This window comes from Poecilia formosa, unplaced genomic scaffold (genome assembly GCF_000485575.1).
Source record: "Poecilia formosa unplaced genomic scaffold, Poecilia_formosa-5.1.2 Scaffold359, whole genome shotgun sequence".
Lineage (NCBI taxonomy): Eukaryota > Metazoa > Chordata > Actinopteri > Cyprinodontiformes > Poeciliidae > Poecilia > Poecilia formosa.
The window spans coordinates 226,812-254,629 of NW_006800298.1; the positions used below are offsets into that span (position 1 = coordinate 226,812).

A 27,818-nucleotide genomic window follows, 5' to 3' on the forward strand; every position below is an offset into this window, starting at 1 on the left:
TTCTTTTTCTCTAACCTTAAATAAGTTATCCTAAAACACTGCAAGATTTCTTTGTGGAAAAAAAAATCCACATCTGAAGACTTGAACGCTCTCATGATGACCATCAGAAACTGAACGGAAATCCTGCGCAGAGATTTGTCAGACAGAAAACATGGAAGCACAAGTGGGAGACTTTGCACTTTTTTTCTGAGAGTTGCATTAAAGATGGTGAGAGAGCCATGAAAAGGAGGAACACAAAAAAGGAAGACATCAGCAACAATGTTTCATAGAAAGCAAGCACAGGCGGGCGGGCGAGCGAGTGGACGCATGGGTGGGCGAGACAGCGAACCAGAGGAAAAGGAAGACGGGGAGGGAGGGCGACAGTGCGGGAGATGGGGGCGGGGCTTGTGTGCAACCGCAGCCACTCAGAGAGCGGCTTGGTGCCCTGCAGGCTGGATCTTACCCTGGCAACACAATAGAGAAGGGCAGAAGGGGAAACGGGGGACAGGTGAACAGATGGCTGACTGACTGAGAGACAAGCTGATCAGTGCATGAGGGAGTGTGCTTGCATGTGTGTGAGCCAGAAGATACGCATGTACTGTAATGTAGCGCGCAAACACACATACTGCTAACTGTGAGAAAGAGTGGGAAGAAAAACACAGAAACTGAGAAAGGGAAAGTTGCCCATGTTTGCACTGTAATTTTCACAAAATATCAGTTGAGTTTGCAATAAACTAGGACAGACGAGCATTTCATGTGCAGGAAGAAAAAAAATCTACTGTGTGGGGAAGTGGGATGACATAATGGGAGGGAAACACACTATGNCACACAAAAAATGTCCTAACATGTGTGCTGTGTTAGGACTTTCCAAAAGTATTCATATGTGATCCGTGTAGCCTGGAAGAATTGCAGGGGATTTGACTGGAACTGACGTTCACTTTCCAGGATGACAAGAACCCTAGGCTACATTCGAATGGTTTAGTTTAAAGGATACCCATGTGTTGGAGTGGTTCAGTCAAAGTCCAGATCTAAATCCAACACAGACATTCTCCTTCCAGTCTAACTGAACTTAAGTTATTTTGTAAAGAGGAATGGACAAAGTTGCCAATCCTTATATGTCCAAAGATGTTAACAACAAACCCCAAATTATTGATTCAAATACACTCCATTTTTTGTCTTCCATTATCTTTCCACTTGTTCTGATTTAGTGTTGTCTATCAAATAAAATCCAAGGTTTTGGTTCAATTATTATAAAATGCATATTTGTACATAATTTGTAAAATGCAAATGTTTAAGTATATGAATACTTGTACAAGTTACTGTGCATTCAGTCAATAATTTAAAGACTATCTTAAAATGTAATCTAAAATGCAAAAAAAAAAAAAAAAAGACTTACTAGAACTTTACAGTGAAAAGGTCAACATCTTAGTATTTTGTGAACCTTTAGTGAAATGTATTAGGAAAATGAAACAGTCTGTGGTCAAACGCATCAGGTTATTTAAACTGTTCAGACCAAATCCTGTGAACTGTGATCGAGCAAACAAAAAAACGGGGTTTTGGCTGCCGGAAAGAGCGAGGAGAGGTTGCGGTTGTCTGTGGTGGTTTCCTCATCCATCTGCCACACAGCCACAGACCTCGCCAAGACACACAAACTCCGCGCGCGCGCACACACACACACACACATCAAACCTCTACCTCCCTTTCTCTCCTCTCTTTTCTCACTATTGATGTCTTATTCTTCAGTTGCTATTGGTTACCTCGCTATTTTGCTCTTAATGTCAATTACCTCCAGCTTGTTTAGTCTTTGTGGTGAACATCAGGACTGAAGATTAGGCCCAAAGTCACTACCATCCTGCCCACTTTCCTCTAGAAGAAAAAGTGAACAGAGAAACAAGGACTTTTGCTGGGATGTTGTGACTAATTTTGTTTGTTTTCCATGTTGGTGGGTGACCTTATAATTTGTTAGGGGAGCGGTTGTTGTTTGCGGCGGCTTGTCTCTTCATCACCAGCCATTCTTGTCATCCTGCAGAGCCGTAATTTCCTTCGTTTCCAGCTTCGCCACATAATTTATCTACTCCTTCTGTGTAAGAGCGAGCGAGCAAGAGAGAGAGAAAGGAAGAGGAAAGGGGGGGCATATGTAGATGGGTAGAAAGATAAAGATGACACAGTAGGGGGGCGAGAGAGGTAAGATGATGGTAGCAATGTGTGATGAGGTGGGAAATGAGTGGGGCAGACGGGAGGAGAGAGTCGGTTGCCCGTGGATACGACCCCGATATAATTTGATTTGTGGCAGCAGGAAGCAATGAGTGAGCTAACACGAAAAGGAGGGTGGGTGCAGAGGATGTGGAAAATACTGACAGAGGAGAGGAAGAGAAAACGAGGGCGAGGAAATAAGAGGAGCAAAAGAGACAAGCGGCTTAAACATGTCAGGTGCTGAGGCAGGAAGGAGCACGAGACGGAGGGATGGAGGGATCACAGGGGGAGGAAGATGGAGAGACTGAAGGTCTCACATGGCTTCTCTCATCCTCAGTGATCATATCTTGTTTGCACTTTTCTTCTTTCTCTCCATATTCAATTAATTTCAATTACAGTTTCACTTCAGAACTATTGTTCCAGGATGGCAGTGTGTGTCGGTGCAGGCAGACTGATGTCACCATAGTGGTTCATTTAGTGCTGTAACTGTGGTGCAGTGGAAGAAAGGACCTCACTGGCCTTGGAGTCTATTGGTGATGGCAAACATCAGAATGATAACTATTTAATAGCTGTTTCTGTCATTGTTAAAGCTGCTACCCAAACACAGTGACACGTCATGCATTGATACTTCTTGAATAAGTACTTTGGCTTCTGATCAGACTTTTAAAGATCTGTTGTTCAGGCCTTCTTTAAGAGAAGGAGGAACTTTCACTGTTGGAAACTAAAGAACACAAAATAATTGCAAAATGGAAGTGAGAGAAGTATTTTTTTTTTATCTTGTTAAAACTGTTACAAAAAACATGAACACTTTCTACTAAAAGCCACAGAAACATCCGTCCAAGGCCAAGATTCAAACCACAACCTTCTTGTAATGCAACAGTTCTCCACAGAAAAATGCATTTTCATAATGAATCTAATGATATTGTTACCTAACTGAAAATCTGTTCTTAGTTTATCTAAAGCCAATTAACCGTCTCCTCCCACTTTTTTGTACTTAAAATTAGGTAATAGTTAACTAACTACAAATGAAGGAATCATTATTAATCACTAATAATGAGGCTTTTAAACTGTAAAGGTCAAGAATATCAAGAGACAGTAATTAACTGATGATGAAAAGGATTTCCTAACAAGGTTTATTTGCTCATTAGTAATTAATAGTCAATCTAACATGAACCAACTAACCCTTTACTATTATCCAAAATGCTAACTAATTGTGAAATTATGTTTTCCTAACATGTTCACCAGGAAGTAATTAGATGAACCCTTGTAAATTCATGGGTCAGTATTTGCAGATTTTTCTGTTGAATATGACACCAAAATGTTTTTGAAAAAATTGACACATGTTCAGTTTTCTTTTTAAAGCAACTTCTAAAATATTTGAAAGAAAATACAGGTGTGCTATTGACTGGCTTTTTATAAAGCAGCCAATCCAGGAGCACCATTCTTTTCTATGGCGCAGATAATGAGCCCAAAGGGTGGAGAAGATGGATGTTAGTATTTTTTAACGATGAAGCATCAAAAGGTTCACTAGTTTATCAGTAAGTAACAAGTATGTAACTGTAAAGTTGGATACTGCTTGAAAGAGAAGATTATAATAATTATATTTTTACCCCAAATTATTCAGAATGAAACGGCCACCATGTCATGGATAAATTGTTGAAGAATTAATATAAAATCATAGGTTTATTAAAAAAAAAAAAAAATCCTGGAAGTAGCTTCCCTCATACAAAAACTAGAGATTTATGTTAAATTTGGTTCCCAGAAAACAAATGTTTCAAGCCCAACTTGTTAACCTCCTGCTTTTCAGGTCGTAACCTCAGGCAGAGACGTCACAACTTGTTTTTGACTTTTATGTCTGATGGAAAATATTATGTCACCTGTGGGTGTGGCCTGAACATGCTGCGTCTTTGAAAACTTCCCTGTCCTGTTTTACTCCATCTGTGGACAGATTTTACTTTCACTCTGATTTTCCTCACATCAAACAGCATAAAACTGTAGCCATACCTGAAGCCTTTTTCCCTCTTGCTAATCTTTTTACTCAGTGTGTTTGTTTTTGTGCAATCCTGCGTGTTTAATCCAAACAAAGCCAAATCTCCCCGGATTGTAAATACCAGTTGGTTAAAGCAGAGAAGCACTTCCAAAGCCAATCAGCAGACAACAAGGGACCCTGTGCTTCAGCAACACTTCCAGTTCTGTTCGGCATGTTCACAACTGAGGGGGCTTGTGGAAGAGAAAGTCTGTGTGTGTGTGTTTCTGCTTGAAAGAGAGGAATAATGTGTGACAGAAGGAGAGTGTGGAAAAGAAGGCATGAGAGCATGTGTGACATAGAAAGAGAGCATGGAAAAGAGCATAACAGAGTGTGAAAATGACGGGGAGGGTGAATGTGACGGGAAGTGAAAGCCACTGTGTGTGCAAGTAAAAACTGAGGACATGAAAAAAAGAGCCTGTCTTTCCCATTAATTAAATGTCTCAATCCTGTACATTTCCCACACTGTGTACCTGCATAGTGATGAAACGGTGATTGGAGTCTTGATTATTGTTTTAGTGAAGATGAACTCTTTTGAGCAGCTCTGGTTTAAGATGATATGAATATCAGCCTCAGGGTAAAAAAACTCTGCATTTTGGATAAAAAGTTGTTGTTTTTTTTTTTGTGTATTTTGGCCAAAACAGAGGGATGCTTTGAGGTCATACAACTGAAACCTATTACTACACACAGATCCGTGATGAGGCCTAAAAATGCCTGGATAGTAGACATTGCTGGCATTCTGTCTGTCTGCTACTTGTTTGATCACCTTGGCATCAGGTTTTCAGTTTTTCTCATTACATGTCAACGTTGATGCGATAACATGACATAATTGTATTTTAATATGTCCCTTATTGTTTTAGCGTAAAAACATAATGTAAAATCTTTTTTTTTTTTTTTTTGTCCTCACACCTAAACCTTTCCCCCTGGAGACAAAGACCAACAAACCACTAGGATGACTTCAAAGACCTTTTGTAAGATGTCACATTTGGATCATTTAAAATATTTCCCCACACATTCAGTTTTAATCCTTTTTGGACTATTGTTGTGAATTTGCCTCAAACTGTCAAAATGCAGTCAAGGTGGTATGTGTATCCCACCAAAGAGGGTTAATATTGATTCTACACATACAAAGGAAACATTTTACTATTATCTAACTCAATTATGCTTAATTCCCCTAATTTGGAAACTAAATACCAAAAGCTGTGTATTCCATGTATTATATTCACATTAACAAGTTCTAGGTTTTTTAACATCTTTTTGTCTGCAAAAACATGTTTTTTATATTACTGCAAAAAAACTTAGCCACTTAAGGGTTCAAATATTTCATAACCTTCACACTTATTGCCAAACTTACCTGTCCTCAAAATATATTTCACATATTTAAAGACTATATATTTTTAAGAAAATTCAACCTTATTTGGTAACATTTATTTTACAATGAAAATTAGCCCATACTAAGAGTTTTTTTTAAAGAATGTGAGGGCTTGGCAACTTCTCAAAATGGGAAACACATGAAAAGGGTACTTGACATACAAGTAGAGTAGTTGTGTGGGTTGATATTAAAACTGTAAGTCAGGCCATGGATAAAAAAGTGTCTCACTGAAACATCCTCAGTAAGAGTAGTAATTTATTTATTTATTTATTTTTTGAACATCTGAAACTGTAAAAAGCAGACTGGATGAGGATCAGTGTTTATTTTGCCACCCTGCAGAGTGAAGAGGATGGTGGGGGAGGTAAAATAATAAATATTCCTCAAGCTCACTGCTGGAGATCTACAGCAAAGAGGAACATTTTATGCTGATTATTATGTATAGTGGAGAATCTATGATTTTATGGGCCAGTTGTGGCTTTTTTCACAAAGGCCCTAAACACTTTGTGAAGTGCATCATCACGCCTTTAAAATACTATTAAAAATAACAATCAGGTAGCTTAAAATTAAAACAAGTTTTATTATTAGGTTTTAATGAGGTATTGATCCATGAACATATGACCAAATCAGCTCAGAGATGGTTCCACAGAAGACAGAATTGACTTTCTTCCAGCATCACCTCAGTGCCCTGAGGTAGTAAAAACGGTTAATGTGGAGAGTTCTGGCACTTACTGGCCAACAACAACAAGAAACCGAACCAGAAAGTTCTGAGCTAGAGCTTAATTTTCCTTTGCAACAATGAGCCAGTATGGAACAGTTTAAGATCTTACTGCACTGACCGTTCTTCTGTAACTGCACCAAGAGCTTTTAGGTGGGATTCAGTGGTTTCACTGATTGATTGGGCCAAGTGGGCCTTTTAAGGAAAACAAGAAATAAATGAAATGTTTGATTTAGCGTCGTTATATTTTATTTGGTTTTAAATAGAAAATGGCTGCAGCTAAAATCTCCTTTTATGAACATGAAACTGTTGTATGTTGTATTAAATAGCTTCATTTTCACTTTCTTTTCCTTTTATTTTCCTCCACCAGGTGACATTCACCAAACGGAAGTTCGGTTTGATGAAGAAGGCGTACGAGTTGAGTGTCCTGTGCGACTGCGAGATCGCTCTCATCATCTTCAACCACTCGAACAAGCTGTTTCAGTACGCCAGCACCGACATGGACAAGGTCCTGCTCAAGTACACAGAGTACAACGAGCCACACGAGAGCCGGACCAATGCCGACATTATCGAGGTAAAACGTGGGAACACAAGGGAGCAGGTAGTGGGTTTCATAACTGCACACACTTTGTTTCTGAATCTCTTTTATTGGACGCTTCCTTTTACAAGACCACTTTCACATTTATTGCAGTCTCCCTTGAACCAAACAGATTTCAGTGCAGTGTATCCATGTGATTTACTGTTTACTTACCTGTTTAGATAGTTATTAAATCCTCCATTAAAACATAACAGTCTCTCATCATGCTTTTTCAGCTTTCTGTCCTCATTCATGTTTTAAAAAGCCTGAAAATCGGCATTGTTTCAATTTTGTTGGTCATATCAACAGGAATTTTAACCCTTATTTTAGTTGTTTGCTTTACTTATTTGTTATAAACCAACTTTATACTTTTAAAACTTTGAAGATCTTTTTAAGAAGTTGGCGAGCAGCTCAGAGAAGCAGCTTTTCCATCACAAATATTTGTAATGTCAGAAGGTCTGACTTGTTTTGCTCCTTGTTGATGTTTGAATTGAGGCTCGTATTTATTGATGCACAGTCTTATTTGTATATGAATGCTGGAAAATAATTTTTTGCTTATGTGTTTTACCAGTATTTTTCTCTGTGTTTATTCTCAAGTGGGATCATTAAGATTTATACATAACTAATCTAATTCAGCCCTCTCCAGGCCGACATTTAGACATAATTAAGCCATGAACAGCTTATTAAGGCCGGGTGGGTTCATGTTTACCATTATTATTATTATTATTGCCTTTGGACCAGGATAGTATTAAGCTCACCTTTCAATCCACAGCTTTAAAACAAAAAACTAAACAGAAAAAGGACAGGCTTCTTCTTCTCTTTTTTCACACAAACTTATATTTAAGCCAAGAGCTGCATTGGAAGATTTGAATCACTCTTTGGGCTGGAGCCAGAGGGTACAAACATTATCTCAACATCAACAAGCAGGGGGAATTGTTAGACTTACTCTGCTCAAAGTTCAGCAACTCCACTGAGAAACCCACCTAAAGCCAAAATGTAAAACAACTAGGTTTTTATTACTACTACTTTTATCCAATTGAAAATACTTTATTTGTCCCAGAGGGATTTTAAGTGTTGCTGTAACTCATAACATCCAAGTGTCTCTAAAGAGTTGTTCTGTGGGCAGAAAAGGTCTCTGGTAGCAGTCAGGCTTGCAACAAATCTGAATATTCCTCTGACTGAAGATACTGTTGCTCAAACATTGTGCAGCAAAGACGATATTACTTGTCCTTGATCACACCACCAGTTGTTGGCAAGCATTGCTAATCAGCCTCACTTGCTTTTACTGCATTTCTTTAAAGGTTCCCACATGCTTCATGCCAAAATCGGCCCTCATTGATGGTGACATGCTACAAAAATTGTCTTTTTTGACGGAAATCTGCGCAAAGCATCATGTGATTGGTCAGAAGTTTGTTGTTGAGTTTTATACAGAAATGCACTTGGAGTGCAGTGTTGACATTTCTCTTCAACTACTCCACTGGAGAGAGGGGAACTGTTCAGTTTCAGATGAAGTATGTGGGAGTCTTAAATCTTTGTCTGGCCGCATGGTCAGAGACGTTGGAGTCGGGGAAATAATCCTTTCTCATTGTGATTGATGGAAGAGATTCTTTGAACTTCCTCATTCTCTCTCTGATCTTTGGTTCCGCTATGCATCCATGGAGCCTTATTTTACACTTCTCTGGGATTTAAGGTCATAGTTCAGGTATTGTTTGAGCTTTAAAATAATAATCAGCTTTCCTGGTTGCAAAAACAATACCTTGATGCCATACCGTATTCCAAAAGTAAAAAAGTAAGAACAAACATCCTTCCAGCTGCACAACATCCAAAACCAGAGGGAATAATTGTTCAAAAAGGTGATGGCTCAACCAAGATAATTATGAACAAAAGTCTACAAAAAGAACAAATCAGAACTAATATAACAGATCTACTCCAACATCCAGCCACCATGAGTGGCGATCCTAGAATAAATGTTAGTGTTCATCTGATGCTTTTCCTGATTCTTTAGTTAAATTTATGTCTGACTTGTTGACCTCAATCTTTCATGGTGAGGTTAAAGGCTGTTTTGGTTCTCATCACTTTCTGTGGTTTTACTTGCATTGTTAGCCTGAGATCTCTCAGGGAGAAACTTGGGCAAAACGCCAAAGACGGAAAAATATTTGGAAGCAATTGAAAACCACCTCAGCACAAAATGGCCACCACATAAACAAGAATCTGTCAGTGATGGCTGAAAAATAGCTTTTCATTTACAGAAGAGAGATGATGGATTAGGTCAGGGCAGACAGTGTTGAGGTCAATCACTGAACTAAATATTTTTTATTTTTTATTTTGCTGTGCTTTGCTGGAGCTCATCGAGGGAACACGGAGCGCATTCACATGCTTAGCTGACCCTTTTCATACATAATGACCCTCTCATGAATTCAACACGAGACGGCTAGGTATGATTCATCGGGCCGTGTGCACTGCTGCGTTGCACTTATGCTTCCTATGGAGCCGTGACTTAAAGCTACATCCGCCTCGCCTTTGAATATTTTCCCACTTGTTTTTGACGCACATTGCCGTAGGACTTTCAGTCATCCGCAAACAGTATCAGCAGCAAGTAACAAAGGCTGCTCCAGTTAAAGTCACATTCCGCAAAAAATGCACACAAGCAGACCAGCAAGCTTACTCGCTCATAAACAGATTTTATTTGGCTTTTTTTAGTGGTGTGCTGACATGACCTGAGATGGTTCGGCTTCACATTCCCAGTCTTTAATTTATTCAAACTGGCCTCACCATTTTGGAATGAAAGCTTGTGCTGGCAATGATGGAAAGTGAGAACAGGAATATTGGAGTAGGAACGGTTCCCTGCTGATTTCATCCACTGTAACCTGCCAAATTACAATCTGCACAAACCTTCCAGACAATCTAACATAAAGTAAATTCAGTTTTAACCTTTTACTTCCCACAAATGTTTAATGTCCTGTATCAATAGAGTACATTTAGGTGTTAAACTTAGCCAATTATCTTAGTGCTGTGTAAAGGCACTGTGTGTAGTTATGTGGTGAAGGTGTTTCATTAACCACTGATAGCCAGGTTCTACTGCTGAGAATGTTTTAAAGTAGTTAAGATGTTAAAACTTTTAATAGAACTCCTCCAGCTTTGAAATGGATTTCTTAGCACTTCAGCACATTATTTCTTCTTTTATTAACTAAAGTTGGGAAATCCACGTAGACATTGGTCCATTACCAATGTCAAGGTATATCGAGGGTGTGAAATATTTGATCATTTCTCTGACACTTTATTAAAAAGAAAGAAAACAGAGAAACCACAGTTTTCTCTGGCTTTGTTCATTTTTGTTTTAATGACTGTTTAGTACTATGTGCCAGTTCCAAACCCTCTTTACAGATCACATCCTTTCAGACCACATGAAGTACCAAAGCGTAAAATTGATAAAGTGAAAAGCAAATAATCTGTCATTTGATGGCTTGGTGTGAGAAAGTTTGTGTTGTTATGAATGAGAGAGTTTTTTGGGTAGGCTGGCATCTGCTACACATCCATCATCCATTCACTGCTGGAGAGATTGACCAACAAATCTCTTTTGTGCACATCACGATGTGTTTCAGACTATAAGATCTAAAAAGACTGTCCTTATTTTTTTAAAGACTTTTTTCTTGTTGGAAGAAAAATACCTGAAATATTTCAGATTCTTTGATTCATGCTGAGAAATTATCAGCTTATCTATAGAAGTCACATACAGTTTAGTTGTTTTTTTTTTCCCCATTGTTAAAACGTACATGTTATTGGACAGTTTTAAGGGTGAAACGAAATGCATCCAAGGGGAAAGTCATCCAATGAGAGCTTCCCTGCAAAAACTGCTGAAACCTCATGTAAAGTGTTAGCGAAGCACTTTTACCTTTGAGTGGGTTGAAGGTAAAACTTAGGTGCCATAGTTTGGGGCGACATTTTTTCCTTCTACATCTCTGTCTGTCACTTCCTGTCTTTCTTTCTCCCTTCTTCCTGCCCTCCTCCCTCCCTCCCTTCCAAATCTCCTGATTCACTCGGTCACGACAATTTCTCCCTTTTTCCTGTCCTTCTCTTTCTGCCTGTCTCAGAGTGTCAGCAGTGAAGTCTTTCTGTAGGCAGTATCTCCAACTGCAGATGGCTCTTAAGTGTATGCATGCATGTGTGTGTATGTGTGTGTTTGTATCGTGGCAGGGCGTTGGGCAGCTCTGGGCCACATCAGCTCAAGCTCCACTGGTTCTGTTTGTGTGCGTACATGTGTTGGTGTTTCCAAGTGTGTCGCCCCGTCTCTTTCTTTACGTGTGTGTTTTCATTAATGTGTGTGTGACCGCAAATACGTCCACCTCTCCCTCTCTGCTCGCACGCTCTGCAGTGGCCCATGAGAACGCCTCATACAATATTCAGTCTCGGTGAGGCTCTCTGTTGTGTACGCGTGTGCGTCCCTCATGGATGTTTCTCTCCCGTCCCGGCTTTTATTCTCCCCCGCTCCGCTACCTCACCCTTTCTCTCTGTAGCCCAGGAGGCATTTAAAATCACTCCTCAGTATTTGTCCTCAATTGTCTCCTTCACCAGATGTGCGCCGGCTTCGACCTCTTTTTCATCCAGGTGTCCCTTTTGTCCCCTCTGCTTTTTTTTTTTTTCTCTTTCCACCTAAAATCTTGGATTTTTTTTTTCTTTTTATATACCACTAGCTGAAGATTTAAACTGTTGTAAAGATTTAAGAAGTACTACTTAAAATAAATAAAATATATTTAAAAATAGATGTTTTATGACAAATTATTTCATATTTATACCGACAGAGGACTGTTTCAAATAAGAGTTAGAAAACCCTGCAGTCAGTCGGTTCATTGTAAGGAGCAAACATTTCACCCACTGGTTCACCAAGGTGTTATTAATATTTTTGAAACAACAATGGCGCTCTAAGGCACAGAGGAAGAAGATATATTAATTTTTTGATGCCTACGTAATAATAATGTTGGGAGCATATGTTGGGTCTTGACAAAGGATGGCTCCGTTTCCTTTTTTTCATTTTTTTTCTTTCCAGACAGAAAAGTGTGTTGCATTAACAAATTTACCAAAAGTATTCATGAGTAGGTTTAACATTTACATCATATGTAATAACAGAAGAGTCTACTTACTTTTCAGTTTCATTATCTTGACCAGAAATTCTTAGTAAAAGTGAAAAAAAAAAACCAAAAAAAACATCTGCCGTTGGGAAAGAAAAGTAAGTTTCCTTTACAGCAGTCCTAGGAGTTAGGAGGGAAACTATCATCCAGGTTTTGCTGCTCAAATGTGGTTTATTAACTAGTCAACTGTTTTCAGGACGAAGGAAAACACTGTTGCCAACTCAGCGACTTTGATGCTATATTTAGAAACGTTTGTAGACCCATCTGGAAACTTTTTTCTTTCGTTCAGAGAAACAACTGGTGACAAATCTAGCTACATTTGTGTCTGAAATGGTTTTATACCTTAGCAGGGCGTTGCTTTGTAGATATCAACAATGTTTGTAACCAACAGAAAAATTCAACTGCGGTAGTCACTTTTCAACCCAAAGAGGGCAGCACTAAGAGCCACTGTAGGTCAAATACTCAAGAATTAAACAAGCTTACACAAAAATGGCACAATTTGCACAGTCACAAAAGATGGCTCCTTTAAGGGCTCATTTATCCAGCTTGTATGCAAAAATGCTTTGGAGGTTAGTTACCATTTAGGGATACAGTTATGGTAAAAACCATAATAAAAAAGTAGTACTACCCCTGATGGTTTTATGGTTTTAATTTGTTAATGATCTGGCTTTTATGTTTTTACCATAACTTAGCAAAAAAAGATTCAGATAACAATCGAAGTAGTGATTTTCCCTGTTGACCCCATGTCTTCTATCTATTGACCACTGGAGATGGTACCGTTTGCACTGCTGCATATTCTAAACAGATTAAAACGATGGATGGAACTGTAGTGGGACAGATACATTTTTTTGAAACCAAGCACATCACACAACCATAGACATGTACAAACTATGTAAAACTCTAGAGTTTAAAAACTGCATTTCTTCTTTTTACTGCAGCAGTGTTACCAAACAGTTTGAAATCATTTTACAGAAATATTATTAAATTGAAAACATTTAAGGCAGATTCCACTGCAAGAGTCACCTTATGATATTTCAGACTCCATATATTTCAATTACCACTTCAAAACTTAAAGCTCATGATTGTGCAATTTGAAGGAAATTAATCCACTATGCCATGTTGGGAATATTGAATATTCAATTAACCTTTATACTGACTAGGCCAAAGTAGAGCAGTTCAGCCATGATGAAAAAAATAAAATAAAATACTGGATGTTAGAACAAACGTCTCATTCCAGCTTCCAAGCATGATGGTGGCGGGTTGGTGAGCTGAGCTTGTTTTGCTACCAGGGGACCAGGGACCCTGCAGTCATCCATGAAATCCTCTGTGTACTAAAGTACTACAGAGTCAACAAGCGATTCCAGTACTTTGTCTTCCTCCCTACAGCTGTGAATTTTGATAATGATCATTATTCTCATTTTTCTCCTAAGGAAGCCTATTTTGCATCAGGGTGCTGTAACCATAATTGCATTTATTCAGTGTTGGGGCTGTCAGGAAAACTTATTAGACCAGAACAGCCGATGTGAAAGAATGGCTGAATTATACAATAATCATTAAAGATTATCTCCACTTGCACTTGGTTTAACATCAGCGGTCGAAGAGCAAGCTGAGACATACCAAGTGACAGAGAAAAGAGGAAGAGGAAGAAGGAGAAGAGAGAGGGGATAATTGGGTAGTCACAAAGTGTGCCCATTTGCTGCTCTGCCTCTGTGAATCTCTTTGAGCAAGTGCTTTTGAGTATAAATTATGAAGTGTGGATGTAGTCATGCAGGAACAGGCACTCAGTCTTACGTGCACACAGTTACACACTTGTGGGCACTGGCTGCACGTCACGCTGCTTGTCCCTGAATTATTAGGAGCACTTTATTTTACATTGATGATTTTTTGTTTTTGTTTTTGTTTTGTTTTTTTGTCTGTGTGTGTGTGTGTGTGAGCAAGTATTGTCTCAGTGTGCATCGTATCGGTAGACATCCCTTCTCTATGGTGCAAGCTTAAGAGGCAATGCATATGCACACAGAGCCTCTCTAAAACGCACGTGCTGCTTGTACTGTGTGTGTGTGGGCAGCCTGGCTCTACTGTCAGAATGTATTAATCCGTCTGACTGCAGATCCCAATCAGGGCAAAGAAAGGAAGAGAGCTCGAGACAGAGGGAACACGAGCGGACGAAAGGCTGAAAGAGTGGCGATGAATAGCCGAGTGGAGAAAGCAAGGATGCGCGTCGGAGGAGGAGGATGGATGCCTTTTTTTTTTCCTTTAAGCAGCTCAAGCGAGGCAGATCTCACCAATGAGATTTGCTGCAGGACCTAAAGACTTTGGTTAGCCCAAGAGCCTCAGTTATCTCAAAATACCACATTCCTCACTTCCCTAAGTATCACTATATTCTTCTTTGTGCCACAATAAATTTAGGATCCCAAACCTAGAAAATGGGTTTTTAGTTTTGGATCATGTTATTGATTGTCTCCTCAACAGATCACAGGTTAAGACTTTGTTGATCTGGAAGTGCTCCTCAGATTATCCTCCTTTGTCACTCAGTCTTGGAGGTCTTCCAGCTAAAACCCATCTTTGAATAACCTGCAGGTCCTCACAAGTCAGGGGTCACTTTCAACTGGCACCTATAACCAATTCTTTTCATTATGACTTCTAAATCATTTAATTATGATTTCAATCAAAAACTCTGTTCTGTTAGTCATTCAGTGGTCTGAGACTTATAACAAGAAGTAAGACTGATATTTAAAAGTAAATGTTATGCTGTACACCTACTGGCCATTTATCAGGAATACTATAAAGTGTATCCAATTGCATTTGAAATAAATATCAAATCAGTATATTAAATGGCTGCAACTCAATGTATTTAAGTATTTAGATGTGGTGAATGAGATTTTCTGAAGTCTAAACTGAGCATCAGAATAGATGGGAAAATAAATTGATCTGACTTGGAGTGTGGCATGAGCAACTATGTTATGCAAATTTTGGGCAAGCTTTTAAAAGTGTCAGAGAAAAAAAAAGAACATGAATCTTGTGTTTACATCTTCTGGTTAGGAGTCAGTCAGTCAGTCTATACAGAGTGTAATTTCATCAGATGTTGACTTTATGCATGGCCACACATCTCATAAAACTGGAGAAGTTTTCAAGAATATGTTTCTATCAAGCAAGTTATAATGGTTCTGTTCTGTCAACAACTACTATTGGAGATGTTACATGCTGTCAGGACACAGAGAGAAAGAAATGTAATTCTAATGCATGTCGATAATGGAAACAACTGATTGGTCATGTGAGGTAAATGTTCGCTACATGAGAACTTATTCAGTAAATGTGTTTCCATCTCAGCAACAAAAGGACACTCAACCAAAGCAAATGTTAGATTTTTGGTGAAATTGGTTCCTTTAACTCCACAGTGACCTGATCTCAATAGAGTAATGCACCTTTGGCTTGAGGTGAAGGAGATTCACATCATTAATGTGAAGCAGACAAATCTGCAGCAACTTTGTGATGCTGTGATGTAATATGGACCAAAATTAGATAATTGGAAGATATTTTCTGTTGTTGCTTTTCAGTTTTATGTGACGGCTGAGGAAGACACAGAGATGGCTAACAATGTCTATGCCCTTGTACTCAATATGCAGAATACTCCGAGATGGAGTATTTCTGATGAGTAACTAGCAGAACTATAATGAACTAAGACTCCATACTGTAGAGCTTAATGTAAAGTTTCTGACTGATTAATGCATTCTCGCTAAAGGAAATAAATGTTTCACACCATTTTGTTTTCCAAAATCACTCCCTCTCTCCCTTGTTGTTCTACCTTCACTGTTATAGGCCAGCATGCACCAATCAGCCCAGAGATGTTTAGGGCTTTGGTTGAGTGACCTTTTGTTGCTGAGCAGGACGACACGCATGGTCTACTTCCTCTGTTACCAAGCAAGTTGTCTGAGGCCTCCTGGGGGTCAGTGAAAGCAGAGACACAAATATGTCCCACCTAAATTATTCCAGTTAGCACAGACAGGGTAGAGGCTGTTACAGAAGAGGTGAAGTATGAAGGTGTTGAAAAAGATAAATACAAATAAATCCTATTTTATGCCCAGTTGTTGTTGTGTTCAAAGATATGTAATTATTTCAGAAAACCTTAGAATTTTTTTATTCAGCTGTAAGCTAATTTGTACCAAGTTATTACCCTTTTGTACCTTCTTGTTTTCATTTCAGAAAAAAAGTAATATGTCATGAATTATATAGATAAATAGTCATTAGATGCTCAAATCTCACATAATATATTGCAAATCACTGCAGTATAAATGTGTGGATTAGTGATATTGCAAAGGAATCTTTGTAATATTTTTGGGAAATTTAAGACAGGCCTGAGGAAAGTGAGGATATATTGAAACTGATCATTTTACCACTGTATTCACCAATAAAGTTGCCATTGATATTGTTGATGATCATTCACTATTGTTTATATGGAAGTCAATATTGCATTTAATGCTTTTTCAGCTATTTATTGCATTTAATGCGTTTTCAGCTATTTTTCTCTGGATGGGAAGTCCTGGTGTCTCTCTAGATGAAACAGCAGTTTTATCTATTCCAAATGCTTATTTGATGACTGAAGTAAAAAAAAAAGACTCCACTTTGCTTATTTATTTTACTGTTTCATGCAGCAGAAAGAACATATAGGTGGTCACCACTTATTTAGTGAAGGTATTTTATGTGCTCATCCCAAATCAAAACAAGCAAATCAAACAACTTCCTTTTTTATGAACTTGTGTGTTTTGTGAATTAATAACTTTGTGCTTTTCCTTCTTAAAATGTTTATTTTTTTTTGTCTAAGCTTGGCAGGTTAGTGCCTTGAAAAATAATAGCAGCTGAGGTATAGAACACAACATCTAAATATCCTAGCAGACATTCCATTCCTGAGACTTTGGACATGATGTCCCAAATGAGTGACTGGAGGGGACTCTGTGAGAGTGTGGGTGACTTGTTTCTGTCATTACATGACATCCTTGACCTGAAAAAGACAGCAGGAACTTTACTTGCTATCCAACTCAAATAGTTCTGCTCTAGATTGTTAAAATCTGTAGAAACACAGAAAGGTAAATCTCAGATTCTGCAGTAAACATTGCTTAAAATTCTAAGAAGGTCTTTATTTTTGGTATTTTCTTTATTTCTCACCTGGAGTGCCTTTCAAAAACTGACATTTTTTGCCAACATGTCCAGCTAAACGTAAACACAACGTATCAAATTTGTATTTCAAATTTCAAACTGCTCTAATAAAAAGAGCCTCTCTAAAGCATGCAACAAGCTGATGGCACCTTTTGAGTGTGAGTAAGTGTGCAGTCCTTGATAGCATGCCAAAGAGCATTTAGTTGACGAAGCAAAAGAAGAGAAGATGAAGCAATATAATTTTCAGTTCAGGGTGCCAGCTCCTGCCGAGCGTTAAATTCAATCCAGTTGAAACCACTTCTGCTGCAATTTGGCACAGTTTTTTAAACCCATGGGCAACTTTTTGTTTTAAATATTGAAATTTTAATTATTCTTTTTCTCCAACCTTAAATAAGTTATCCTAAAACACTGCAAGATTTCTTTGTGGAAAAAAAAATCCACATCTGAAGACTTGAACGCTCTCATGATGACCATCAGAAACTGAACGGAAATCCTTAGCAGAGATATGTCAGACAGAAAACATGGAAGCACAAGTGGGAGACTTTGCACTTTTTTTCTGAGAGTTGCATTAAAGATGGTGAGAGAGCCATGAAAAGGAGGAACACAAAAAAGGAAGACATCAGCAACAATGTTTCATAGAAAGCAAGCACAGGCGGGCGGGCGAGCGAGTGGACGCATGGGTGGGCGAGACAGCGAACCAGAGGAAAAGGAAGATGGGGAGGGAGGACGACAGTGCGGGAGATGGGGGCGGGGCTTGTGTGCAACCGCAGCCATTCAGAGAGCGGCTTGGTGCCCTGCAGGCTGGATCTTACCCTGGCAACACAATAGAGAAGGGCAGAAGGGGAAACGGGGGACAGGTGAACAGATGGCTGACTGACTGAGAGACAAGCTGATCAGTGCATGAGGGAGTGTGCTTGCATGTGTGTGAGCCAGAAGATACGCATGTACTGTAATGTAGCGCGCAAACACACATACTGCTAACTGTGAGAAAGAGTGGGAAGAAAAACACAGAAACTGAGAAAGGGAAAGTTGCCCATGTTTGCACTGTAATTTTCACAAAATATCAGTTGAGTTTGCAATAAACTAGGACAGACGAGCATTTCATGTTCAGGAAGAAAAAAAATCTACTGTGTGTGGGGAAGTGGCATGACATAATGGGAGGGAAACACACTATGAATTTGGGTGCCTGCATAAGTGCATTACAACCAATTAATTTTACATTTATGTTATAAATATTCATGATTTTACACAAATTTAAATGATGATTAAGCATACAATAGTAATGCTACCATGTATTTACAGAATATTTGTCCAAACTGAATGATTTCACTCACACTTTTATCTTATCCTTCCACAATTTCTCACAGTAATAACTTTTTCCTGACCTCATCAGCAACAATGTTTTATTGTTGCTGATGAGGTCCTAAACCTCTTGCTCACACACACTGATGGCCACTAAAAGACTTTAACTCTTTCATTTATACACTTTGTAACTAATTTGCCTGTATAGCAAAGGTCTTTGTCCGTTTGGAAGAGATATTTATGCCCAGGATCCTAATTCCTGGCTGATGGCTTGAAATGTTGCTTTGATTTTTTTTTCACATCACGTTCTTTCATCAGGAGGCCATCTGTTTTCTGAAGTTCACCAGTCCCTCCTGCGGCAAAACACCCACACTACCTAATGTTGCCAGCTATGTACTGCACAATTAGGAGGTTGTTCTCGGGCTTTTCCACTACAATGTAATAATAGCTACAGTCTGACCAAACATGTCAACTTTGGTTTCATTGCACCTTTGGACATGTCTTCAAAAAATGCACCTGAAAGCTGTAATTTGCCATTTAATGTTACTTTTGGAGTACTGGCTTCTTCTTTACTGAGGGGTCAGAATATGTTGGTGTCTGAGACAAGGGGCCCCTCATCTTCCTGAATGGTACAAAGACTAGATATTCCTATAGATTTTGAATAAAGGAAAGTGTAATCTACTGGTGATCCACAACTCTCTTCCTGATATTCTTGGCTGATTTCTTTAGATTTTTCCATTATGTCACACAAGCAAGTCATGTTTTAGATATATTGCCTTGAAACACATCCACTGGTGTACCTTGAATACACCAGTGGATGTATTCACTGCTTCTGATACTATAAATCAGAAGCAGTGACATCATATAAATGTTCATCTTAATGAAGACTGTAACAAAATGACAGCAATAAATACCAATAAATTTAAAAATATGATTAAGTGCAGTTAGTGTGTGCAGTTTAAATCACACTTTTTTATTTGACTGGTGTCCTATCGAAGCATATTACAAATGGGTATGTTTTCCAAGAGCACCGTTACTGTTTATGGAGCTATGTTTGTTCTGACATGCAGTCACTGCCATGAAGCTATCTAAAAAAGAAGGAATAAATAGTTATTTTCTTCACTTTTATAGTTATCACAATAGTACTACAGAATATCACGATAAAAACCTTTTAACGGTTTGGTCATCACAAGAGAGTAATATAGAAATGTCAAACATCTTTCTGCACTTTGACCTTGTGCAAAAATTTCTAACGTAACAAAGGGAAGATTAAACATTTTATAAAAAATATTTTTTGTCAATATGTTGGTTCTCTTAGGCTGTTTTAAACGTAACAATTTCTGTTAATCCATCTTTAAACAGAAAACAGATCTAGTACCACCCCTAGTGTGGCATTGGAACCGACTTGATTCATTGCGTCTCTTATTGAATTGCTTTCTTTAAGTTATTCTGTAAAGTTGAGACTTAAACTGTTTGGAGATCAGCGTTTGTTGATCAACGTTAGAAACACCAAGCACCCGCCAACGTGACTAACATTGTTCCTTCTTGTTTTGTGAACATTATTTGCCTCTTTGTATTCCCACAGTCAAAGCGGCTGGTCCACACCTCGGTCATGTCCCCCGCACCATCTCCATCACATGTCCTTATCGACATTTCAGAAGCTGTTCCATTTACTGTATTCTTTCAATGGCTTATTTGTTCCCTCGATTTCTAGGTCAGATCACACACACTCACACACATCTGTGCAGAAACCACCACTGAGTATGCTTTTAACAAGCTACGGACAACAAAGCCTGCTCTCTAAATTTGCATTAAGCAGTAGATGAGAGCGCTCACTCGTGCTGCTGAGACTCAACAGCTGACTCAGGAGACTGTCTCCGTGTTGGAACAAATCTTTCTAATAACCTGTTTCAGTGGGTAGATAAAACGGAGCCTTGACACTGTGATGATAATAATGGCTTTGAGTTTTAATGAGACTCGTATCAAAGAGCACCATTGTTATTAACACCGAAAGTCTCCTTACCCTTACATCCAAATGGCATCATTACCCTCTTGCCCCTACCTGTTTGGAGAGTTTTAAGGCTAATTCATCCAAAATGAAACAAATCTTTACTGCCGCGGGGGTTTCAGTCTGCAGCTGTTAAAGGCACAAGTTTCTCGCAGCTCTGCTTCTGAGGCAGGATTTCGTGCGGTTGAGTCATTCTCGTTTAGCGCTGATTGTGCATGTTGAACGTATGCTTTTATTTTAATCAGATGCCACTTCATGTCAGCCACACTTGACATGCGGCGATTTTTAAATTGAAAAATAAATTGTTTTGATGAAATGTTAAAATGGTTTGTTTTTACAAGTCAAGTTTCTCACTATACATATTAACAATTATTTGTATCAGACAACCTTAAACCCTGTCATAAGATTTTTTTTACTTTATAAAATAGGTTCCTTAACATTTATTTAGAGACTGTTTTTAATAGGCTGTTATATTCCTGTGAAGGTTGTTTCCAACAGATATGTAGAACTGAATGGTAGAATAACCTGAACTCCAATTCAGCTTTAAGCTTCTCATAACTACTCAGGTTTTCTTTGTTTGTTCACAAGGCTAAAAAATTGAAGGTATAAAACTCATAAGTCCTTTTCAATACTAGTGAGCTGGGTTTAATTTATTTTAAAAAGCATGCAGGTAATTTTTGTGTAAACCAAGCCTAATTTTTACAACATCTGTTTTTTTTTAAATGCCATAGTTCCTTTTTTAGACAGATAGTTATCCCACACTGGGAACAGCTGTCGTAAACAGACCACCTGAATCCAAACTTTGAAGATTTATTAAAAATTTGCAAAGTTCTTTGCTTTAATTTTGTTACTGAATATAACAATTTTCCAACTGTGTTGCATCTAAGAGACGTTGACATAGTGATGTTACAAATATAGCTTTTAGAACTGGAAAGTATCAGTGATTTGCATGAACTCATTTGCTCAGTTTTGCACCATGTAATTTCAATCAACTGAAGAAAAAACATGTCTGAGTTTTTTTCACCTGCGATTATTAGTTTTTCTCACGGAGGACACAGATGTGCAGAAAAGCACAATGAAGAAGTATACGGAAGAGATTTTCTCTTTGTACAAACAGAAATACCAAAAGAAGAAGTTATTAGACCAATACTATTTTTAGTTTATTTGACAAAACCTAAAATAAAACAAACCGGAATCTAATAAAATGGAATCTTGTAGACCTCAAACATTTTGCGGTTCTGAGTTTTTTGTTCCTCATTTTATTCCTTTTTTAACACACCCCTGGATCCTGACTATGAACTGGTCTGTCTGGAATGCTAGATTTATTTATCCAGCTCCTTGAGGAAATTATTGAAATATAGAAATGACTGCTGACTGAGTCTTCTAATCCCAACAGCATGATGGGATTTTCACATAGCTTGAAACTTGACACCGAACTTTCCCAAAGAGTAAATTTAATTCTTGATTTGAGAACGTCTACTCTGAAATGTTGTTTTATTCATTAATAGCGATGGGATATTTTTTTTACCATTTTCCAGATTTGTTTTGTTGTTTCGTATCACCATTGTAGGCTGCTCTGGACCAAAGCTTTTACTGGGTCCACACTAGATGTTCTCTCTCCAGTTAACAATCCAGTTTGTTGTGAGGATTTATCTGCTTGGTCAAGGGCCCACAAAGTAAAGCTACTTAACAGCAAATCTTGTTTAGCAGAATCCTCTCAAAATAAGAGCCTCTCTATCTGGTGCTCTCCTCTCCCTCCTCTTCTCCTGCCATCTACCTGCGGTGCTAGCTGAGATGCTAATGCCACCTTATAGCTTTAGCTGGCTTTCCCATTCCATTTGTACAAAATGTCAATAAGTATGAAAAAAAAAAAGATATTGCATTTTTGGGATATATTTCTATAACATTTGTTTACAATTAATCTATTTTTTTGCCGTTGTGCTTTCTTTCCTTTCTCTTATGTCCTTTTTATTTTTCCCTGTGTCCTTTTTTATCTTATTTTTTATTTTATACTTTCCCTCTTTTTTAGTTTTATTCCTATATTTCATTCAATACTTTTTCTGTCTTCATTCACTTCTCCTCTTTCCTTGTCTTTACTTCCGTTCCTTATCTCCTTTCTTTACAGTCTGTGGTTTTCAAGACTTTTATATTTAATGTTTGCCAATTGTACAAAATCTGCCAGGAATTTAAAATAAACTTTTTTATATATTTTGTGCATCAATATGATATTAGCAACTGAGAACTAAGGTAATTTGACTTTGGAAAAGTGTGGAATTTTAAATGAGAACATGTTGGAACTCTTCATGACTTAATACCAGTTTACTAGCCCATGCCTTCTTCTGATTTGGAGAGCACGTTTGAAAACAAGCAATTTTCTTATGTACCTACCACATTATGTTCACATTGCTAAGGATGGGTGATTAATTTTGATGTCTTTGATTTCAAAGCCGTCATAGTTTACAAGCGGAATCTTTAATTTCCTCACCTTTTTAAGCCAAGACCTCCATGGAGGACTTCTAGGGTGAGCAAGGGCAGTTTGGCTGGTAATAACTTGCTTTCACGTGGGAGGCTGATGTTACAAATGTTGACCTGAGAAATCAATCAAGGTTTATCAGAGGTCACTTTTTTTCCCACTTGTAGAAAATGCCTCCAGAAAAATCTGTTTGATGTCATCATTTGGGTCAAATTGTTCATCTAACCTTAACAGCTTCCTTTTTAATTCAATGAACAGTGTAGGAGTCCGTACATATGGTGCAGTCAAGATGTTCATTTGTGTTTGAGCACTGAAAATGGCCTGAAAAGTGGTGTTGGAAAGTAAAAAGCGGTGATGAGAAATGTGCATGATAATGAAATGTAAATGTGCCTCCTCCTTCTCCTCCTCTACCCTTTTCTGACCGCTTCAGACGTTGCGAAAGAAAGGCTTTAATGGCTGCAACAGCCCCGAGCCCGACGGCGACGACTCCATCGACCAAAGTCCGCTAAACGATCGCAAGACCGAAGACCTGGACAGCCTCTTCAAACGCTATGGCGTGAGTACCGTCACACCTTTGTCACCTTTTCTAACCTTCTTTCTGTTCTCCTTCTCTTTCTCTATCTGCCGTCTCCTCTGTCTCTATTTTTCTCTCTCTCTGTCTTTGTGGCCTCTACTTCTGTTGTACGGGGAACGAAGGCTCTGAACAAGAAAGAGCACCGGGACTCTGAGAGCCCAGACCCCGAGGAGCCCTTCTCCCTCACCCCCCGCACTGAGGAGAAATACAAAAAAATTGACGAGGAGTTTGATAAAATGATGCAGAACTATAGGCTGTCAGTGAGTACCTCCCACCATTCTGTGCAACCCAGCCCCCCTCCTCATGTTGCTGCTGCTGCTGACCGGAAATAAAGTCTCCGGGTGCTAAAGGCGGTCTGAATACTCACAGAGCACTTGCCTTTCCTATATCCCCTCAACTCCTTTTACCTTCTCCCCCTCACTTCTTACCAACAATCACCTCTCTCTCCACCCTAAAACCACCGCCCTTAAGCCGTTATCCATCATGGTGTTGTTGAAAAAGAAACCCAAGGCAGAGCAGTCAAATCTAACTAACAACTGTTGTTTTTAGCTGAGAAGTATTAATTTAAATATTTTTTTCTTTAGGTTCAAGCTGTTTTAGTGTGCCCCCCCTACTAATGTTGCTGTCACAGGGTGTCTGTGCATCCCTGTAAATGTTTTATAATGTCTTAAATTCTTTGGAATAAAATCTATGCAGGCCTTAAATACATAATCACAGATCTTAAATTTTGTCGTTGCAAAATTATTTAATCTCATATATTCTATGTTGTTTTTTTCTTCTCTCATGGTGCGTTTCTATCAGGCAAAAGTTTGAGTTGCACACAGATATCTTCATGTGACTCGAGGCAGCCGATGCTACTAGTAACTCACTGCTAATACACCCTTTGCTAGCTAGCTAGATAGTCAGCTAGATAACTAGGGTTTTGGTGTTCATCATCTTTTGTCTTCGCCACTGGTTCACTTCTGTTGCCAACTCATATGAAACTAGTTACATTCTGTGCAAAAATAATTTTAAGATTGGATGTAGAGAGCCGTATGCAGCGTGAAAAATGCAAAGCTGCTGGCAAGAGCCATATACGGACGCTGTGATTTCTTTTGGTCTTAAATTTCATTCAAGATGGCATTAAGAAAGTCTTAAAAAGTCTATTTGACTTGTTGACACCTGGATATACCGTATGTTACCTCTAGACCATTTCCCAAAAAAAAAATGCTGGTTTAGATTGCAAATATAATTTTTTACAAACCAATTTTTTCCCTTGTAATAAAATGCAACCCATTTGTAGTGCTGTAAACGTGACAATACGGCATTAAAAGGTCGTAAAACAAGTGATCTCAACACCAAATGCCAGATGTTGTAATGGGATTATTCATCTCTAGTCACCACCGTGAAGAGCAACCTTAGTAGTATTATTGCTGTAAAACAGTTTTAATGTCTTTGCAAGTTCTCTTAACTATGAGAAACTGCAAAAGAGAGCGAGAAGCGTTAACTAGGTCTCTGGTTTTCATAAAAGCTGGCATAGCAACTGGAAATTGCAGGGGAAAATCATCTTTTATGGGAATAATCAACATGTTGAGAGCATGCCTTTAAGCAGTCCGATTTCTTGCCTGAAAATGGGACTCGTGTAATAATCCGCAATATTAAAGAAAGAATTGTGTGACTTCAGACACAAAGCGCGCACCACAGTTTAAAAAGCCAGAGAGGTTGCAGTTATTATCTGCCGGATGTTAACAGTATTAGTGAGGTCAGTTAAGACTGTGTGTAGTTCTGCTTCTCTGCCTGGATGTGCGCCTGACATTATCCAGGTTCTGCCTCCTGACTGGCACGCTGCCAAACCCCTTTTACCGCTCCGCTCCTCTGCCAACTTCCCTGTGATTCATTTTTTTCCCCCCCTGTGCTCAATAATGCAATTAATGTCATTTTAATGAGGAGCATTTAATTTACAGCCCCTCTTACTGTCTGCCTGCCTGTCTGATTGGTCACTTGGGAGGAGACTCAGTCACGTTTAGGTGTTGCAGAAGAGTTGGACCAGTTTGATCTGGGTAGAAAAGTCCTCCTTTACTTTCTCTGCTCCGTAATTAACTCGGAGTGTTAATTATACATTTATATCAGAATAACAAAGTTGCTCAAAGTAACAGTTTTTTTCTGGATTCTTGAACAGTGGCCTTCAAAAGTATTTATACACGTTGAAAATTCTCTTAAGTCAAACACATCCATAAGCTTTATGTTATGTGAAGAACAAGACAAAACTAATGCATAATTTCGAAGTGGAAGTAAATGAATGAGTTTGAATTTCAATTCGGCGCCCCAGAATTAGAACTTTATAGAACCAGGTGTTTTTTGGTGGAATCTGTCTTCTGTTTCTGGAAGCTGGCATGTTTGCCTGTACTGCTTTGCAGACATAATTCTAGCTCAGTCAGGTTGGATGGAGAACATTTGTGAAGAGCAGTTTATAAGTCTTGTCACAGATCCTCAATTTGCTTTAGATCTGGACTTTGACTGGACCATTTGTAACCATGTCCATGTAACCCTTGTGGAACGGCTGTATTTTTAGGGGTATTGTCCTGCGGGGAGGTAAACCTCCAACCCAGTTAGTATGCTAACATCCAGTTAGTATTTTTAGACCTTCAACAAGTTTTCTTCAACTGCTCCACCCATTGTTTCATCAACTCTAGTCAGCAGGCAAAAAGTATCCTGCTGCTTCTTGATTGGCTGCTTTGCAAATTCCAGCCAACAGCATGTCTAGTAGCATTGTGTTTAGATGGTTCATCTTACTAAGCTGCGTTTTCTTCCAAATATTTTAATGCACTGTACGAAAAAATCTGTGACTAGGCAAATTTTGTGCAAGTTATTTGGAGTTCCAGTACATTCCACCAATACTGAACCACATATAGGTGGAGGTGCTCTGCATCATAGAAAAGGATATTGAATATAGATGCACAACATGCTTATTAGATTGTTTTATGGTAAGAAATATAAACTCAAATCTTCTGCACAACCTTTGGAAATCTTTGACATTTACTATATTTTTTTCTTTAAGTCAATTCAAGTTTATTTTATGGCACATTTCAAACTAAAGCAGTTCAAAATGCTTTACATAATAAAAACATCATAATCTTATCAATTACACATTTCCTTTTACATCAAGAAATGTAAAAAAAAAATGTCTCCTAGAACATTGATATTCTTGAAAGGCACCATATAAGCCATGTATTGACAATTATGTCTCAATGTTGATGATACATAAAAAAAAGTAAGAAAAGCCTGTTGAGAAGCCTTCTCATTGGTTGAGCTCATCCCTGATTAGAGCACCTCTCAGTTTAATCAGTTCAATGAATTTTTGTCCTCCTGACTTTGACTCAGCCTCTCTGTGCTGCCTGAGCCGAAACGGCTCTTAAAGGCTTTTCTCTGAAGAGAGAGGCATGGCAGGAGAAGAATAGCATTCAATCTACCACCCTTAGAGATGTGCAGCTCTCCGTGCGCATTGATTGCCTTCTAGTCAGGCGTCACTGGACTGGCCACCGCCAGCCTTTCTGCGTACCTGTTTCACCCAACTCACCTTTTAGTGGCAGCAAGCAAACTGGAGAATCCAGCCTCACCCGCCATTCCTCCCCTCTTCGACATAATCCCCTGCATGACAGCTAGGGGCCGGGATATACATGCTTAATCCCACTTGTACTAAAATGCCTCCCGAGGCAGCGAGAGAGTGGTGAGGCAGAACAGGCAGGACACTTGGCTCGAGGACCCCGGAGCTAACGTATCTGTTCCCGTTAGTTTGGCAATGTGGTAGGCGAAATAAAAAAAAAAATAAAATAAATAAAGGGAGGCTTTTTTCGTCCGACGGCTCTCTGATTTGAGCCTTTTTCTGGTTCTGTGATTCAGAGTTTCTAAATTGAATAAGAAATAGATTTGTTCCTTTTTACAACCGCCTCCATAGTGCCCTTGAGCAAGGAGCTGAATATCTTGACTCACTAAAGGCTCTGTATAGATGCAAAGTGAAACACAATAAAACTGACACTCCTGCATATTAAATCACATGAAATTTCATATTCAGATGTTTAACAGAACATAGTCTTTTTCATAAAGTAGCATTCGTAGTGGTAAATCTAAGAAACTATATTTTAATTCTATGTAAATGTATTTTTTTTTTCTCTCTGCAAAGTCAAAATCTCCTACAATTAATTTTGAGAGATCCAGATAAAACCTTTAAGTTTCGTAAAAGCTTACTTAATATTAGTGAGTAAAATAAAAGCTGATCTCTCTTTCAGACATTAATTTGCAAACAGAAAAGAACAAATGCATTCATATATATTTTCACAATAAAA

At 38.5% G+C, this 27,818-nt stretch overlaps 1 protein-coding gene across 1 annotated transcript in view; it reads left to right on the forward strand.

Annotated features, from left to right (window-relative positions):
- The first annotated feature begins 306 nt into the window (after positions 1 to 306).
- mef2d (myocyte enhancer factor 2d) overlaps positions 307 to 27,818 on the forward strand; it is a 67,101-nt gene continuing 39,589 nt past the window's right edge. Inside the window, exons 1-3 of the mRNA XM_016662100.1 lie at positions 307 to 487; positions 6,615 to 6,859; positions 23,353 to 23,478. Coding sequence (XP_016517586.1) covers positions 307 to 487; positions 6,615 to 6,859; positions 23,353 to 23,478 — 552 coding nt within the window. The remainder of the gene's footprint in view (positions 488 to 6,614; positions 6,860 to 23,352; positions 23,479 to 27,818) is intronic.